Source organism: Panthera pardus, unplaced genomic scaffold (genome assembly GCF_024362965.1).
Source record: "Panthera pardus isolate Hobbes unplaced genomic scaffold, ASM2436296v1 HiC_scaffold_2, whole genome shotgun sequence".
NCBI classification, from domain to species: domain Eukaryota; kingdom Metazoa; phylum Chordata; class Mammalia; order Carnivora; family Felidae; genus Panthera; species Panthera pardus.
In genome coordinates, this window is record NW_026526765.1 from 146,625,882 (window position 1) to 146,639,781 (window position 13,900).

Below are 13,900 nucleotides of genomic sequence, written 5' to 3' on the forward strand. Positions count from 1 at the left end.
CAACCCTCAGTCTCAAGCTCTTTTCAGTTTACCCCAGGGCACATGGAGCTTGGTCACTGTGTGTACCCACAGAGCCCTGTGCTGGGCCTTAGAGAGCAGGAAGGCACCCTAAGTCTGAAATGTCTGAAGGGACTAGGTTATTGGGGTCATTGTGCCAAGTAGGAAGGGTGGCCCAGGGTTTTGTTTCTAGCTTCATATCCCTCTTTCACATTTGCTGTGCGCGTGGGTAAATGGTTTCCATACATTTCCCAGTGGCATTTCAGGCTCATAGAGGCAGGGAAAGGAAGAAAGGAATGGGGGTGTGCCCAGCACAGGGGCTGCAGGCTCTAGGCATGGGGTTGGCTGCAGTGGCCTCTTCCTGAGGCCACCTACCATGGCCATGGGAGGGCCCAGACTCAGCCTGGGTCTGGCAGCAGCCTGGGACACCCTGTAAGTCCTTCGGGTTGTCTGCCAAGAATGGCTGCTTCTACTCCCTCCTGCCCACCACCTCCTTGTCCCAGCAGCACCTGCCGCTGAAAAAAACACCCACAGACTCACCACCTTTTAGTCTTAGCGTTTACTTCCCCCACACTATACCCTCGGAGTGGTCTTCACCAATGCTCAACGGAACATTCCGGCTATGCCTTCACAAAAGAGCCGGTGGAGCTGCCCGGGAAGAAGACATGCTGCAGGGGACCAGGGCAATGCGCAGACACAGGCCGCAGGAGGACAACCAGCTGGCCCACTGCCAGACCAACCACTTCCGGAGCAAGTGCCCGAGTCCTTCACATGGGTGGGGGCAGGGCCTGCACCTCCTCCAGGCACTCGTCATAAGCCTCCTGGTACTCCTCGTGGGGCTTGACCATGATCACGCAGGTGGGGCGCTTGGAGCCTGCGGCTGCCCCCAGGTCCTGTGGAGCAGGGGAAAAAAAGGCTGCAAGACCCATGACCTGCTGGCCTCATCCAGCCCACAGACAAGTGCCGTGCAGTCTGCATGACACCATCATTTCAACTCTGCCAACTTTCGAGTCAGGTCCAGCAACACTGGGCCTACATTGCCACACAGCAAGCACAAATGGGCTCCGGCCCAGCAGAGGCTATCTCCTTAGGCCGGACCTGTGTTCTCCTGGTCCCTGCCAACCTCCTCTCTGGGCCACGGGCCCTGTATAAGGATAAGGCCAGCTGCACAAGCCCCTTGAATGCCCACTCCTCCCCAAGCACAGCAGCTGCCTAACGGGACTAACACAAGGACTGCATCTTGGTCGACAGCACATCCACACACACCTCCTTTTCCATTCCCATGGTCCACAAGGGCAAGGATTCCCAGCTCACAAGAAGGAAAGTGAAGTGCAAAGCGCCAACGTGCAGTCCCTCAACCAGGAGCCGGTAGCGCCAAGGATCCATTCTGGTCTGCCTCCAAAGCCTGCGTTCTTTCCCACTGTGGCCTGCTCCCACAGACCTGATCCCACACCCGCTGTTCCAATGCTGACCAAGACCGGGGCGGGGGTCGTGTGCTCCTTACCGTCTTGGAGGGGATATAGACGTAGGGCAAATTCCGGTCCTCGCACATAACCGGGAGATGGCAGTATACCTCAATGGGCAACGTGTCTCCTGCCAAAACCATGATCCTGAAATGAGAGAAACCCTCATTTCTAATTTGCTCAGTCCCGCTTTCAGTCAAAAGTGCCTCTGTCTAGAGACCAGTAAGATGGACCTTGCTCTCAAGGACCCCAGTTATTAATGTAGATCTCCCACCTCCTGAAAGTACGCGCAAATTTGTGTTTGATGATCACCTTCCTCTGGGGAGGTGATCCCTAGTTCTCGGCAAATTAAGTAAATGCCATGAAGTGTGACAAGTGGGATCCCGCTGGGACAGGTGAGGTATGGTAGTGACCCCAAGGAGTAAGCTCAGTTCTTGAAGAGTCAAGAAAGGAATCGGGATGGGGCGCCTGGGTGGCTGGCTCAGTTGGTTAAATGTCTTGACTTGATTTCAGCTCAGATCATGATCTCACTGTTTGTTGAGTTTGAGCCCCATGTCAGGCTCTATGCTGGCCCAGAGCCTGCTTGGGATTCTCTCTCCCTCTCTGCCCCTGCCCTATCCACGTTCTCTCTCAAACAACTAAACAAACTGGAAAAAAAAAAAAAAGGAATCAGGAGGGGACAATGGATCAGAAAGCTGGCACCTTCTTAGGGGTCAGGCAGTCCATGGAGGGGCTGGGTACAGGGAAAGCATTTAAGACTGAGAATCAGAATGGCACCACATACCCAGGAGCTGGCTGGCAGGGGCCTGGGATGGGCCTTTGGAATCTAGGATAGGGTAGACGAGAAGGCTAGAGAGGTTAGTAGGGGCCATATCCAAAGGCCTTGAGTGCTGGGCTGAGAAGCATTCGCTCAGTCCCAAGAGTGACCAGAACTAATGAAGGCTTGCCAGAGAACCCTCTGGTAGGATACCTCTCTGGCAAGACGTCAGGCCTCTGGGGCAAGGAAGAGTGTTTCTCCAGGGAGCGAGAGGCAAACATAAGGGAAGAGCTCTTGGTTCAAAGTACTGGGCCCGCTCTCCTCTAGTTTTTCTTTGGTCTTCTGGGCTCTCCTCTGCACACCTCTTCCTCTGAGTGGCCTTTAAGTGCTGGGGCTCCTCACAGCCTGATCCTTGGCTGCCCTCTCAGTACCTTCTCCCTGGTGACCCCAGGCACTGCCATGGCCTCACTGCCATGTGCATACAACTCCCAAATCTGTTCTCTCCTGCCTGGCCTCTCCCTTCCAAGCTCCAAATCTATACAGCCACCTGCCAACTTGACAGTTCTGCTGGGGGGTGGGGGGGTGGGTTGGGGTATAGGAGGAGGCAGGTCATGTGTGTAAAACAAAACTCATGATCTTCCCTCTTCAGCTGGAATCCATACCTCCTCATTGCATGTCCGAAAGTCCTCTCAAATCCATCCACTTTAATTCTATTTCAGCCACCACTAACCTCATCAAAATCACCCCCACCTCCTCTAGACTATAGCAGTCTCCTATCTCAATTTCCTTGTGTACTCTTGTGCCCCTGATCCTTTCCAGAGTTGCCAGAAAAATCCTAAGGGTAAACATAATTCTGTCACTCCCTGGCTTTTAACCCTCAGTGGCCTGCAAAGCTGAGTATGAAAACTAAACTTACCACAGCTAACAAAGCCCCATGAGAAGGTAATACTTCTGTCCTCCACTATCCTCTCTCCTATTGTGGCACCCAGTATCTTCTGGCAGAACCCCTGCCCTCTTGGTCAGACTTCCCACTGGGCATCAAATAATCCCAGGACTGTTTATCTCTTGAGCACCAACAATGTACCATATACTTCTAGGGATAAAGCAATGAGAGGCTTTATCCTGTTTTCAAAGAGCTTACTGTCTGACCTGAGTGGGAGATCCTGGGAATAAGTAAGTTTCAGATTCTGACAGATGCCAAAAAAGAAGTAATGAAGTCATTCTCACTGCACCCTGTATACTCCTTCAGTTATATCAGAACTTTTAATTTTGTGTGTATTTGATTAAAAACAGTCTCCCCATAGCACAGTGCCCGGGAAAGAATATAGACAATAGTCTATGAGTGAATGAAGCTGGTGTCTACCCTAAGTGAGTAGGCTTATACCATTCACTTCCCCAGTACTCACTTTCCCAGTGGTGTTACTTTTGCGCTCTTGTAAGTGATGTGATGTACCCACTAGCTGTATTGAAGGGAAGTCACGGGCTGCTGATTATTTTCCGTATGTGGGGCTGAATCCGATCACTTTTTTTTTTATGTTTAGAGAGAGGGAGAGAAAATCACAAGCAGGCTCCATCCACGCTGTCAGCACAGAGCCTGATGTGAGGCTCAATCTTACCAACTGAGGTTCAACCGACTGAACCATCCAGCGCCCTCCCCCGCTTTTAACCGACTTTTCTCAAACACCTACTAAGTAGTAGAGATACCTGTTATCGTTCAGAAATGCAAAATCCAGCGGCGGCGGGGTGGGAGGGTGGGGGGTCCTTACCCTTTCTCGCCTTTGTTGATAAATTTCTGAACTTCTTTCACCCCGCGCCGAATCTGCTTCTGCTTCACAGCTGCAACGACAGAAGAGTCAGTGTGGGGGTCTCGGCCCACCACCCGCGCCACCACCGGCCACCGCGGCGGCTGCATCACCTTTCTTGATGCATTTGTAGAGCTTCCGCGTGAGACGGCGAGAAGCCAGGGGCTGCGCGATGGGGTTCAGATTCACTAGCAGCTCGTGGTAAGTGCGCTCCCCGAGGCAAGCCTCCGCCTGAGCCTCCGGCCCGTCTGGATCTGCCTTTATTTTGGTCATCGCAGCAGCAGCTGGGGCAACCGAGCCCGCAGCAGGCGAATCCACGCGGCCCGAGCCTCAGGAATCACTTCCGGGTCACCCGTTCTGCGTAAGCCTGTCGTACACCCCAGCCAATCGGGAAACGAAGTCTCTGACTCAGACCAATCGTTGACGCTCAGACACTTAAATACAGGCCAAACGGGGCGGAGTCTCGGCCGGAGGGCGGAGCGGATAGGGGCCGGGGCCCAGGGGAGGCGGGGCCTGGCAAGGGCGGGAAGTGACTAGCACACTGGCTCCCGCTGGTCTGAGAGTCCGTCTCACCGGTACTGGGAGCGGCGAAGGAGGCAGTACCTGCGGGGGCGAAACCAGGTCTCAGGACTGGACCCTTCCTTGAGGGGCGGGGTCTGCGGCCGAGCGGAAGAATGGTGAATCCAAACCGCGGTAGAATCTGATCGTCAGATGGTCCTGGGCGAAGTGCGGCCGGTGCCGAGGTTGAGGTAAAGCTTCACGCTGCCAAGGGCCTCTTCCGTTCTCACACAGTTTCTCACACTCTTTGTGGCCCCACTCACTCTGAGCGCCTGTCTTCCCGCAGGGATCTGCTCAAATGCTACCCACGGGAGAGGTTCCCCTGCCACGCCCCCTGCCACCCCATCTAAAACTGCAGTCCCCACCCACTCCCACCGGCGCCCCCGACCCCTTTGTTTTCCTCCCAGTTCCTACTGCTGCCAGGCGTGCCGCACAATCCCCCGGCCTCGCGGAGATGCCCGAGTGGAGAGGGAGAGGAGAACGTGAGCGTCCCCGGGAACCCTGGGGCTGAACCTTCGGGGCGCGGTGGGGGAGGTCTAGTGGGCGCCCGCGCTGCAGGTGTCTGTAGAGCTTTAGTGGACGGTGACGCTGGGGCGGCGAGCTGGCCCAGACTAGGGTGGATCTTTTATCTCCAATTTCTTCCACCGTGTCCCGGAACACTGGATGGATATGAATTAGATCATTGCTACAAATTACTTGCCTTGAATCCTACGATGGTAGGCCTGACATTTTTGTGGTGGCGGAATAGGCCAGTAAGTGGAACTTTTTTTTTTTTTAATTTTTAAAGTTTATTTAATTTGGGGGGGGGGGTGTTAATCTCTACATCGAAAATGGGGCTCGAACTCAGGACCCTGAGATCAGGAGTCGCACGTTCTTCCGACTCAGCCAGCCAGGTGCCCCAGTAGTTGGAACTTAAAAGTATGCAGGTGGGAAAAAAACAAAAACAAAAACGGAATACAGGTGGCCGTGGGAGCGCTGGTTAGTTAAGCCAATTTAAAAATTGAACTTTTAATCCTGTAACCAAGTGCAAAGTCATTCAATAAAAAACAAGTCGGTTGTTTACATTTAGCTTTTTCTTTTAGATTTTTAAATTTTATTTAATTTTATTATTTTTTGTTAATGCGTATTTATTTTTGAGAGAGAGAGTGCAAGGGGCGGGGGGTGGGGGGGACAGAGCGGCTCTGAGCTGGCAGCGGTGAGCCCAACATGGGGCCCAAACCCACGAACCACCACCAGATCATGACCTGAGCTTAACAACTAAGCCACCCAGGTGCCCCTTCATTTAGCATTTAGCATTTAGCATTTAGATAATAAAAATTAGGATGCAATCCATCCTACGCTTAGACCCCAAATAGTTTTCACAAATAGAAATGTCTATCAACTGAACAATGAAAATACATTATATAAGCAATAAAAAATAACATGAAAGTATACAAAATTTGTATGCACAACATAACAAGAAGATGTTTTCATTTTGGAATTCTCAAGAAAAGACAACCCCTTCCAGAGCTTTGACACTGGTAGTTACTTTCCTGCCTAGGACTTTGCTGTACCATTTCCCACCACTCCCCACACTCCCTTACACCTCCCTATACCTCTCTATACCCCCTTACACTCCCGTAGCCCACCCCCCCTCCCCATAGGTCCTGTAGTAGCAGTTTTGGCGGTCCCAGGGAAGTGCGTCCTAAAACTGTGAGAGCCCCCCTGTGGGCTTCCTGAACATATAACTGGCAGGGCTCTAAAGGGTGCTTTTCTTTTCTTTTCTTTTTTTTAATATTTATTTTTGAGAGAGAGAAAGCAGAGGGCAAGCAGGGAAGGGGCAGAGAGAGAAGGGGACAGAGGGTCTGATCCGATGTGGGCTCTGTGCTGACAGCAGAGAGCTCAATGTGGGGCTTGAACTCATCAACCGTGAGATCATGATCTGAACTGAAGTTGGATGCTTAACCAACTGAGCCACCCAGGCGCCCCTGAAGGGTGCTTTTCTATTCCGGCTTCCGAGTGGTGTTCCTGTGAATGTTTTCAGCCTTGTTGGACTGATGACAATGTGTCAGAGTCACGAGGGGAAGAGGCACTGCTAGATGTGTGCATGCGGCAGGATGAACTCTGTCCAGCAGAAAATTTCATCCCCAGGAAACCCAATCTGAGTAAATGTGCCTAACTGACCTTACCAAGGTCTCAGTTGTGAAGGCCTCTCCACGATCATATGGCAGGAGGAAGGAAGTGAACATTTATGTGCCCAGCACACTACATGGAGTATTTCCTCCCTTGCTCACAAAGAATGCCTTTATTATGCACAATTTATGGAGGCTCATAGGGTAAATAGCTCGGTCGAGCTCATACAAAGCTGGATTTCAATCCAGGTCCACTTGTCTGGAAGCCCACACTCTGCTTGGACTCTGTGATACATCCTCTGTCATACAACTACGTCATGTATTTTTATTTATTTTTCATTTTTTATATAAATTTCTTTATTTTGAGAGTGTATGTGTGTATACATGAGCATGCATGAGCTCATGTGAGCAGGAGAGGGGCAGAGAGAGAGAATCACAAGCAGGCTCTGCACTGGCAGTGTTAGCCCGATATGGGGCTTGAACTCACGAACCCTGAGACCATGACCTGAGCTGAGACCAAGAGTGGGATGCTTAACTGAGCCACCCAGGTGCCCCTACACCATGTATTTTTAAAACCAGGCTCAGACCTCTGTGCCAGATCTGAAGTGGCTTGTGTGACTTTACTGATTTTGTTCTAATGGCTATTTGAGCTCACTTGAAGCAGCATAGATGGGATGAGACCATAATAGCTTAATGGGCATTAGACCAGGGGTCTGAAGGACAAGTGACCTTGGGCAATTCATTTAACCTCTCTTGAGGCTTTAGCACCTTGTCTGTAAAGTGAGAAAGTTGGACCCAGATAGTCTAAGGTCCCATCTTTTGAAAAGATGGGGAGGATGATTTTTTTTAATTGTGATAAAATTTATGTACCATATAGTTTGCCCATTTAAAGTGTACAAATCAGTGGTTTTAGTATATTTTAGTGAGTTGTGCAGATATCACCACAATCAATTTGAAGACATTTACATCCCCTCAATAAAAACTCCTGTACCCTCTGACCCCCTCATTCTCTCCAGCCCTAAGCAACCCCTAATTTACTTTCTGTTCCTATAGATTTCCCTGTTCTGGACATTCCATCAAAATGGAATCATATAGCATGTGACCTTTTGTGTCTGGCTTCTTTCACTTAGCATAATGTTTTCTAGGTTTATCCATGTTGTAGCAGGTATCAGCATGTAGGAATATTATCACTTAACATTCCATTGTATTCTGCATTTTATCCATTTATCAGCCAATGGATGATTGGATCCTTTCTACCTTTTGACTGTTGTGAATAGTGCTACTATGAACAATCATGTGCAAGTTTTCGTGTAGGCATATGTCTTCAGTCCTCATGGGTATACACACCTAGAACTAGAAATCTTGGGTCTATGTTTAACTTTTTGGGGAATTGTCAAGCTGTTTGCCAAAGTGGCTGCACCATTTTATATTCCTAGCATCAATGTACAAGGGTTCCAATTTCCCCACATTCTTTTTTGTTTTTTAAAGTTTATTTGTTTTGAGAGAGAGAGTATGCACATGCAGGAGTGGGAGAGGGGCAGAGAGAGAGGGAGAGAGGGAGGGATCCTAAACAATCTTCACACTACCAGTGCAGAGCCTGAATTGGGGCTCGAATTCACGAACTGTGAGACCATGACCTGAGCCGAAATCAAGGATGGGTAGCTTAACCAATGGAGCCACCTAGGCACCCCAAGTATTCACTGTTAAGTTTTTTGGGTACATATGTGTACCTATGTTTGTTTACATACATTAAATAATAGAAAATGGAGGCACCTGGCTGGCTCAGTCAGTAGAACATAGGACTTTTGATCTAAGGGTTGTGAGTTTGAGCCCTGTGTTGGATATAGAGTTTACTTCGAAAAAATAAAAATAAAAATAAATAAATAAAAGGGTACCTGGCTATTTCAGTCGTGGAGCATGAAACTCTTGATGTTGGGGTTGTGGGTTTGAGCCCCATGTTGGGTGTAGAGATTACTTAAAAATAAAGTCTGAAAAATTTTTAAAAATTTCATAATAAAATGAATTCTATTTAAAAAATAATATAATGTACTGTTCTGGCAATTTATTTCCCCTTATCAACATATCATGGGAAATGTTTCTATTTCTACCATAGAGATAAATCTTATTCTTCTAAGATCTTCATCACATTGCATTGTGCGGATTTCCATAGTTTATTTAAGTAGCCCCTGCTAATGGATTTTAGTTTGTTTTTAGTGTTTTTACTATTTTGAGTAAGTTTGCAATGAATATTCTATCTTTGCTACTTTTGTGAGTCTATCCAGGATAAATTCCTAACATTTATAATTTTGATATCTGCAGTATTATCAGGTGATCCTCTAAAGAGGTACAATTTATTGGGGCACCTGGGTGCCTCAGTTGGTTGAGCATTTGACTTCGGCTCAGGTCATGATCTCGCAGTTCGTGGATTCGAGTGATGGCTCGGAGCCTGGAGTCTGCTTTGGATTCTGTGTCTCCCTCTCTCTGCCCCTCCCCTGCTCATTCATTCTCTCTCTCTCTCTCTCTCTCTCTCTCTCTCTCTCTCAAGAATAAATAAACTTAAAAAAAATTAAAAGCAGTCTTCTGGAGGAGCAGTTCCAGCAGGGCAAGCTTTTTGCATGCTCGCTTCAAGACCAGGCCAGTGTGGCCAAGCAGATGGCTATGTGCTGGAGGGCAAGGAGCTACAGTTCTATCTGAGGAAAATCAAAGCCTGGAAAGTCATGTAATAAAAGGTGTTTATCCTGCCCTGTTAAAAAAAAAAAAAGTTAAAAAAAAAAAAGAGGTACAGTTTACAATTGTTCTGAATAGCGTCTCACCAACACTTGCCAAGACTGGGCTTTGGCGACTTTTTCTTTTTTTATGTTTGTTTATTTTTGAGAAAGAGAGCGTGAGCAGGGAAGGGGCAGAGAGAGAGGGAGACAGAATCTGAAGCAGGATCCAGATTCTGAGCTGTCAGCACAGAGCCCCATGCGGAACTTGATCTCATGAGCCACTAGATCATGACCTGAACCCAAGTTGGCCGCTTAACTGACTGAGCCACCCAGGAGCCCCTTTTAGCAACTTTTTTTTAGCGGGAAGAAAGTTGGTGATGATCCAGTAGGGACAAATAGTATCTTGTTTTCATTTACATTGATTTAGTTCTTGGGAAAGTTAGATATTATTTTTTTAAAGATTTTATTTTCAGGTAATGTCAGACACCCAACGTGGGGCTTGAACCCACAACCCCGAGATCAAGAGTCGCACACTCTACCAACTGATTCAGCCAGGCGCCTCTATATTTCATGTTTTTACAGCTCATTTATGTTCTATTCTTGTCCAGTTTTTCTATACGGTGATCTCTTCCCGCTATAGAAGAGCTTTTAGTACTTTAAGGCAAATGTCCTAGTGCTTTTGTGGTTTCACAGTTTGTATGAAAATGTTTGATCCATCAGGTTTAATGTGAGTGTTAGGAGCAAGGCTGGGCTCCAGCTTGACTTTCTTCCAGCTGGCTAAGCCATTGTCCTTCTGTCATTTATTGAATTCTTTATCAAGCCATGCATTCACTTAAAATACCCAAAAATAAATAAACCTTAAAAATTTTTTGAGGAGTGCTTGGGTGGCTTGGTTAAGTGTCTGACCGGCTCAGGTCATGATCTCATGGTTTGTGAGTTCGAGCGCCATGTCAGGCTCTGTGCTGACAGCTCAGAGCCTGGAATCTGCTTTAGATTCTGTGTCTCCCTCTCTCTGCCCCTACCCCACTTGTACTCTGTCTCGCTCTCAAAAATAAACAAACATTAAAAAATAAAATACCTCTGTTGGAGAGCACCTAGGTGGCTCAGTCAGTCGAGCATCCGACTCTTGGTTTTGGCTCAGTTCATGATCTCACAGTTTTGTGGGTTCGAGCCCCAAGTCTGGCTCTGCACTGGCATGGAGCAGAGCCTGCTTGGGATTCTCTTTCCCTCCCTCTCTCTCTGCCCCTCCCCTGCTTGCGCTGCCTCTCTCTCTCTCTCTCTCTCTCTCTCTCTCTCTCCAAACAAACAAACAAACTTAATAAAATAAAATGCCTCTGTCATATTCTAGATGCTTATATGTATTTGGGCAGTAGTAAACTGCTTTGATGGCTATAGTGTTTGTTAGCTTGTTTTTGTTTTTGAACCACTTTTTAGATCAGTTTACTAGTTTATACCAATCCTAGGGAGAGACAGGATACCTGGAGAGAGGAGTGGTCTGAGAGTCAAACAGGTCAGGATTTGAATCCCAGCCGTAAGGTTTTATCAGCTTTTTACCCCCTGGGCAAATTGTTTAACTTTAGGAGCTCCTGTTTTTTTGGTCTTTCAAATCAGATGAGGATTGAAGGAGATCCTGCCAGGAAAGCCCTCAGGCTGCCCTTCTGCTTCTGCTGGTGGCATGAAGGTTCCCTCCCGGGGCCTGAGCTTTAGAGGGCTCAGGTTAGGGGTGAAGAATCTGGGAGCCCGAGGCCTGGAGGTCAGCTCCCCACCCCCAACCCTCCAGGTACAGGAATTCTCTGCTCAGTTGGTGCGGAGTCCATTAGAAGGGCCTGCAGGGCCTGCAGGGCCTGCGTAGCCCTCTCCCCCAGTCTGCTCTTCAGAGGGAAGGCCATCCCTGTAGATCTGAAGGGCGGCCAAGGTGTGGGTCGGTAGGTTGTGGACAGAGTGTGAACATTTGGCTTGGGGCGTCCACACATGTGCAAGTGGGTCCCTCACTGTCAGAACAGAGAGGCGTGGGTAGGAATAGAAGAGGGGGGATCAAGAGCTCCATTTGTACTGTTGCCCTGAACCTCTCCAATGTGAGAGGTGGGCCTTCTTCTTTTCTTCTTTCTCTCTCTTTTTAAAAATTTTTTATTTTTTGAGAGAGAGAGAAAGAGTGAGCTTGTGAGCAGGGGAGAGGGGCAGAGAGAGAGAGAGCGCGAGAGAGAGAGAGAGAGAGAGGGAGAATCCTAAGAAAGCTCCACACTTAGCTTGCAGCCCGCCATGGGGCTCGATTCCATGACCCTGGGATCATGACCTTGTAAGGGTTAAATTGTAGTATAGGGCTTAACGCTTAGCTTGAAAAATAACAGCTTTGTGTTGACACTGAAGGTTAAGAGATAACAGCCTTGCTTTACTCTCGTAAATTATGCCTTATACTCTTGTAAATTAGGCTTCACCAATTAAGGAAACAAAAGTTCAAAGAAAAGAGCATCAGAGGCAGGGTCAAGGAGATCCACTGGTTGCAACTTAGAGGCAGAAAGTCTAAAATAAACACCTCATTAGGCAACTGTTTCTAACTCATCTGGAAACTGTTTCTAACTCATCTGGAAACTGTTTCTTTGTTCTGTTCCCAGGTGATGATAAAACAATGTGATCGGCTATAAAAACTCTGTACCCCGGCTGTTCGAGATCGGTCCGCCTTGCCTCTCATTGTAATAAACTTTGTTGTGACTGTCACTGGTGCCCGTAGCATTCTGTTTCAGGAGTCGTGTGGATGCAACAACCTGAGCTGAAATCAAGATTTGGATACTCAAGCTCAATGGACTGAGCCATCCAGGTACCCCTCTCCTTTCTCTCTTGATGACAGATTGCAAGCAGGGGGTGGGGCTGGGGGGAGTGGCTGGAAGTGGGATGTACTCATTTGTTCAACCAGCAGAGACTGGGAACTGACTGGGTGTATTAGTTTCCTAGGGCTGCCCTAATAAAATACCACAAACTGGGTGGCTGAAAACAGCACAACTTTATGGTCTCACAATTCTAGAGATTAGAAATCTGAAATCAAAGTATCAGCAGGGGCATGTTGTCTCTGAAGATTCCAGGGGAACATCTATTCCATGCTTTTCTCCTAACTTCTGGAATGGCCCCCCAGTCCCTGGTGTTCCTTGGCTTGTAGGCATATCACTCCCATCTCTCCCTCCGTCCTCACATGCCTTTCTTTCTGTGCACCTGTCTTGACATGATATTTTCCTCTTCTTTTTTAAAAAATTTTTATGTTCATTTTATTTTTGAGAGAGAGAGAGAGAGACCTAGACAGAGTGGGAGTGGGGGAGGGGCAGAGAGAGAGGGAGACACAGAATCCAAAGCAGGTTCCAGGCTCTGAGCTGTCAGCACAGAGCCCGACGCGGGGCTCAAACCCACAAACCTTGAGATCATGACCCGAGCTGCAGTTGGTGCTGAACTGACTGAGCCACGCCAGTGCTCCAATATTTTCCTCTTCTGAGAAAGGCACCGGTCATTGGATCAGGACCCACTAATGATCTCATCTTACCTTGATTGCATCTGCAAAGACCCTATTTCTAAATGAGATCATGTGTACAGGTACCAGGGGTTAAGACTTGAATAGATCCTTTCAGGGACACAACTGAGCCCAGCACTGGGGGCTTATGCCTTAGCGGGGCATGTGCTGGAGGTCCATGTGCAGCCGAGGGATCAGGTGAGGTTGAGACAGCCCCCAGCCCCTGGGCCATCTGGCTGGGTTGAGGTAGTGATGGGACTGGAGGGCTGGGCCTGGAGAGGCTCAAGTCACTAGGCAGCTTCTGACATAGGGCTTCAGCACTGACTCTCCCACTTTCGCAGCCAGTGACCTGGGGCAGGCAGTGACATGTGGCTCTGATTTCTGGCGGGGATATAATTAGAAGGGAGATCTGGACTTTCGGAAACCAAAGGGACCCTGGGGACCACCTAATCCAGACATTTCGCAGATGGGAAGCCGAGGCAACTCCATAAGCCCCTATGTGTTCTAGTTGGGTGCTTGTGCAGGGGTGGGCAGCCCTGGGCTGTGGGCCGTGGCTCTCACTGGTGGTGGGGAAGGGGTGGCTGCTGAGTCCACCCTCAGCCCCTGAGCCCTAATCAGAGCCTGAAGCAGGTTCTATTCCAGGCCACCAACACGAGTCTGAAGTGTGCTTTTCTCTTGGGGCGCCTGGGTGGTTCAGCCGGTTGAGCATCCAACTTCAGCTCAGGCCGAAATCTCACGGTTGTTGAGTTCGAGCTCCACATCGGGCTTGCTGCTGTCAGCACAGAGCCCACTTCGGATCTTCTGTCCCCGCTCTCTCTCTGTCCTTTCCTCATATGGGCTCTCTCTCTCAAAAATAAATAAATCTTTAAGGAAAAAAAAAAGTGTGCTTTTCCCAGATGGGTATTTTGGTCTGAAGCTGCTTGGAGGAAGAGGTGGGTTGGGGGGAGGGGGTGTCGCCCTGTTTCAGTTCTGACTCTCACTTCCACCCTCCTGGTGCCTGTGGGTGTCATG

The 13,900-nt window shown here is 48.7% G+C and overlaps 1 protein-coding gene and 1 long non-coding RNA gene across 3 annotated transcripts; one reads left to right on the forward strand and one right to left on the reverse strand.

Moving 5' to 3' along the window:
- Positions 1-537: 537 nt before the first annotated feature.
- NHP2 (NHP2 ribonucleoprotein) lies at positions 538-4,362 on the reverse strand. The gene is made up of 4 exons (XM_019469641.2): positions 4,133-4,362; positions 3,984-4,053; positions 1,502-1,607; positions 538-890 (listed from the first exon to the last, which is right to left on the reverse strand). The coding sequence occupies exons 1-4, from the start codon at positions 4,290-4,292 to the stop codon at positions 765-767; spliced, it is 462 nt and encodes a 153-aa protein (XP_019325186.1). The 5' UTR covers positions 4,293-4,362; the 3' UTR covers positions 538-764.
- Positions 4,363-4,395: 33 nt separating this feature from the next.
- LOC109278944 (uncharacterized) lies at positions 4,396-12,064 on the forward strand. 2 transcript variants are annotated; one of them, XR_002085934.2, is made up of 4 exons: positions 4,396-4,768; positions 9,234-9,407; positions 11,008-11,176; positions 12,009-12,064. It is a non-coding gene; the product is annotated as an uncharacterized LOC109278944 (long non-coding RNA). The 2 variants fall into 2 exon arrangements; XR_008423930.1 differs by lacking the exon at positions 11,008-11,176 and having other exon boundaries at positions 12,009-12,063.
- Positions 12,065-13,900: the final 1,836 nt, after the last annotated feature.

Bases quoted from the DNA above. Each gene is read 5' to 3' on its own strand.
- NHP2 (XM_019469641.2), bottom strand. From the start codon at position 4,292: ATGACCAAAATAAAGGCAGATCCAGACGGGCCGGAGGCTCAGGCGGAG. The intron at 1,608-3,983 runs GTAAGGACCCCC...CTCTCATTTCAG, and splicing joins ATCAACAAAGGCGAGAAAGG to GATCATGGTTTTGGCAGGAG. The intron at 891-1,501 runs GTAAGGAGCACA...CCTGCTCCACAG, and splicing joins TCTATATCCCCTCCAAGACG to GACCTGGGGGCAGCCGCAGG.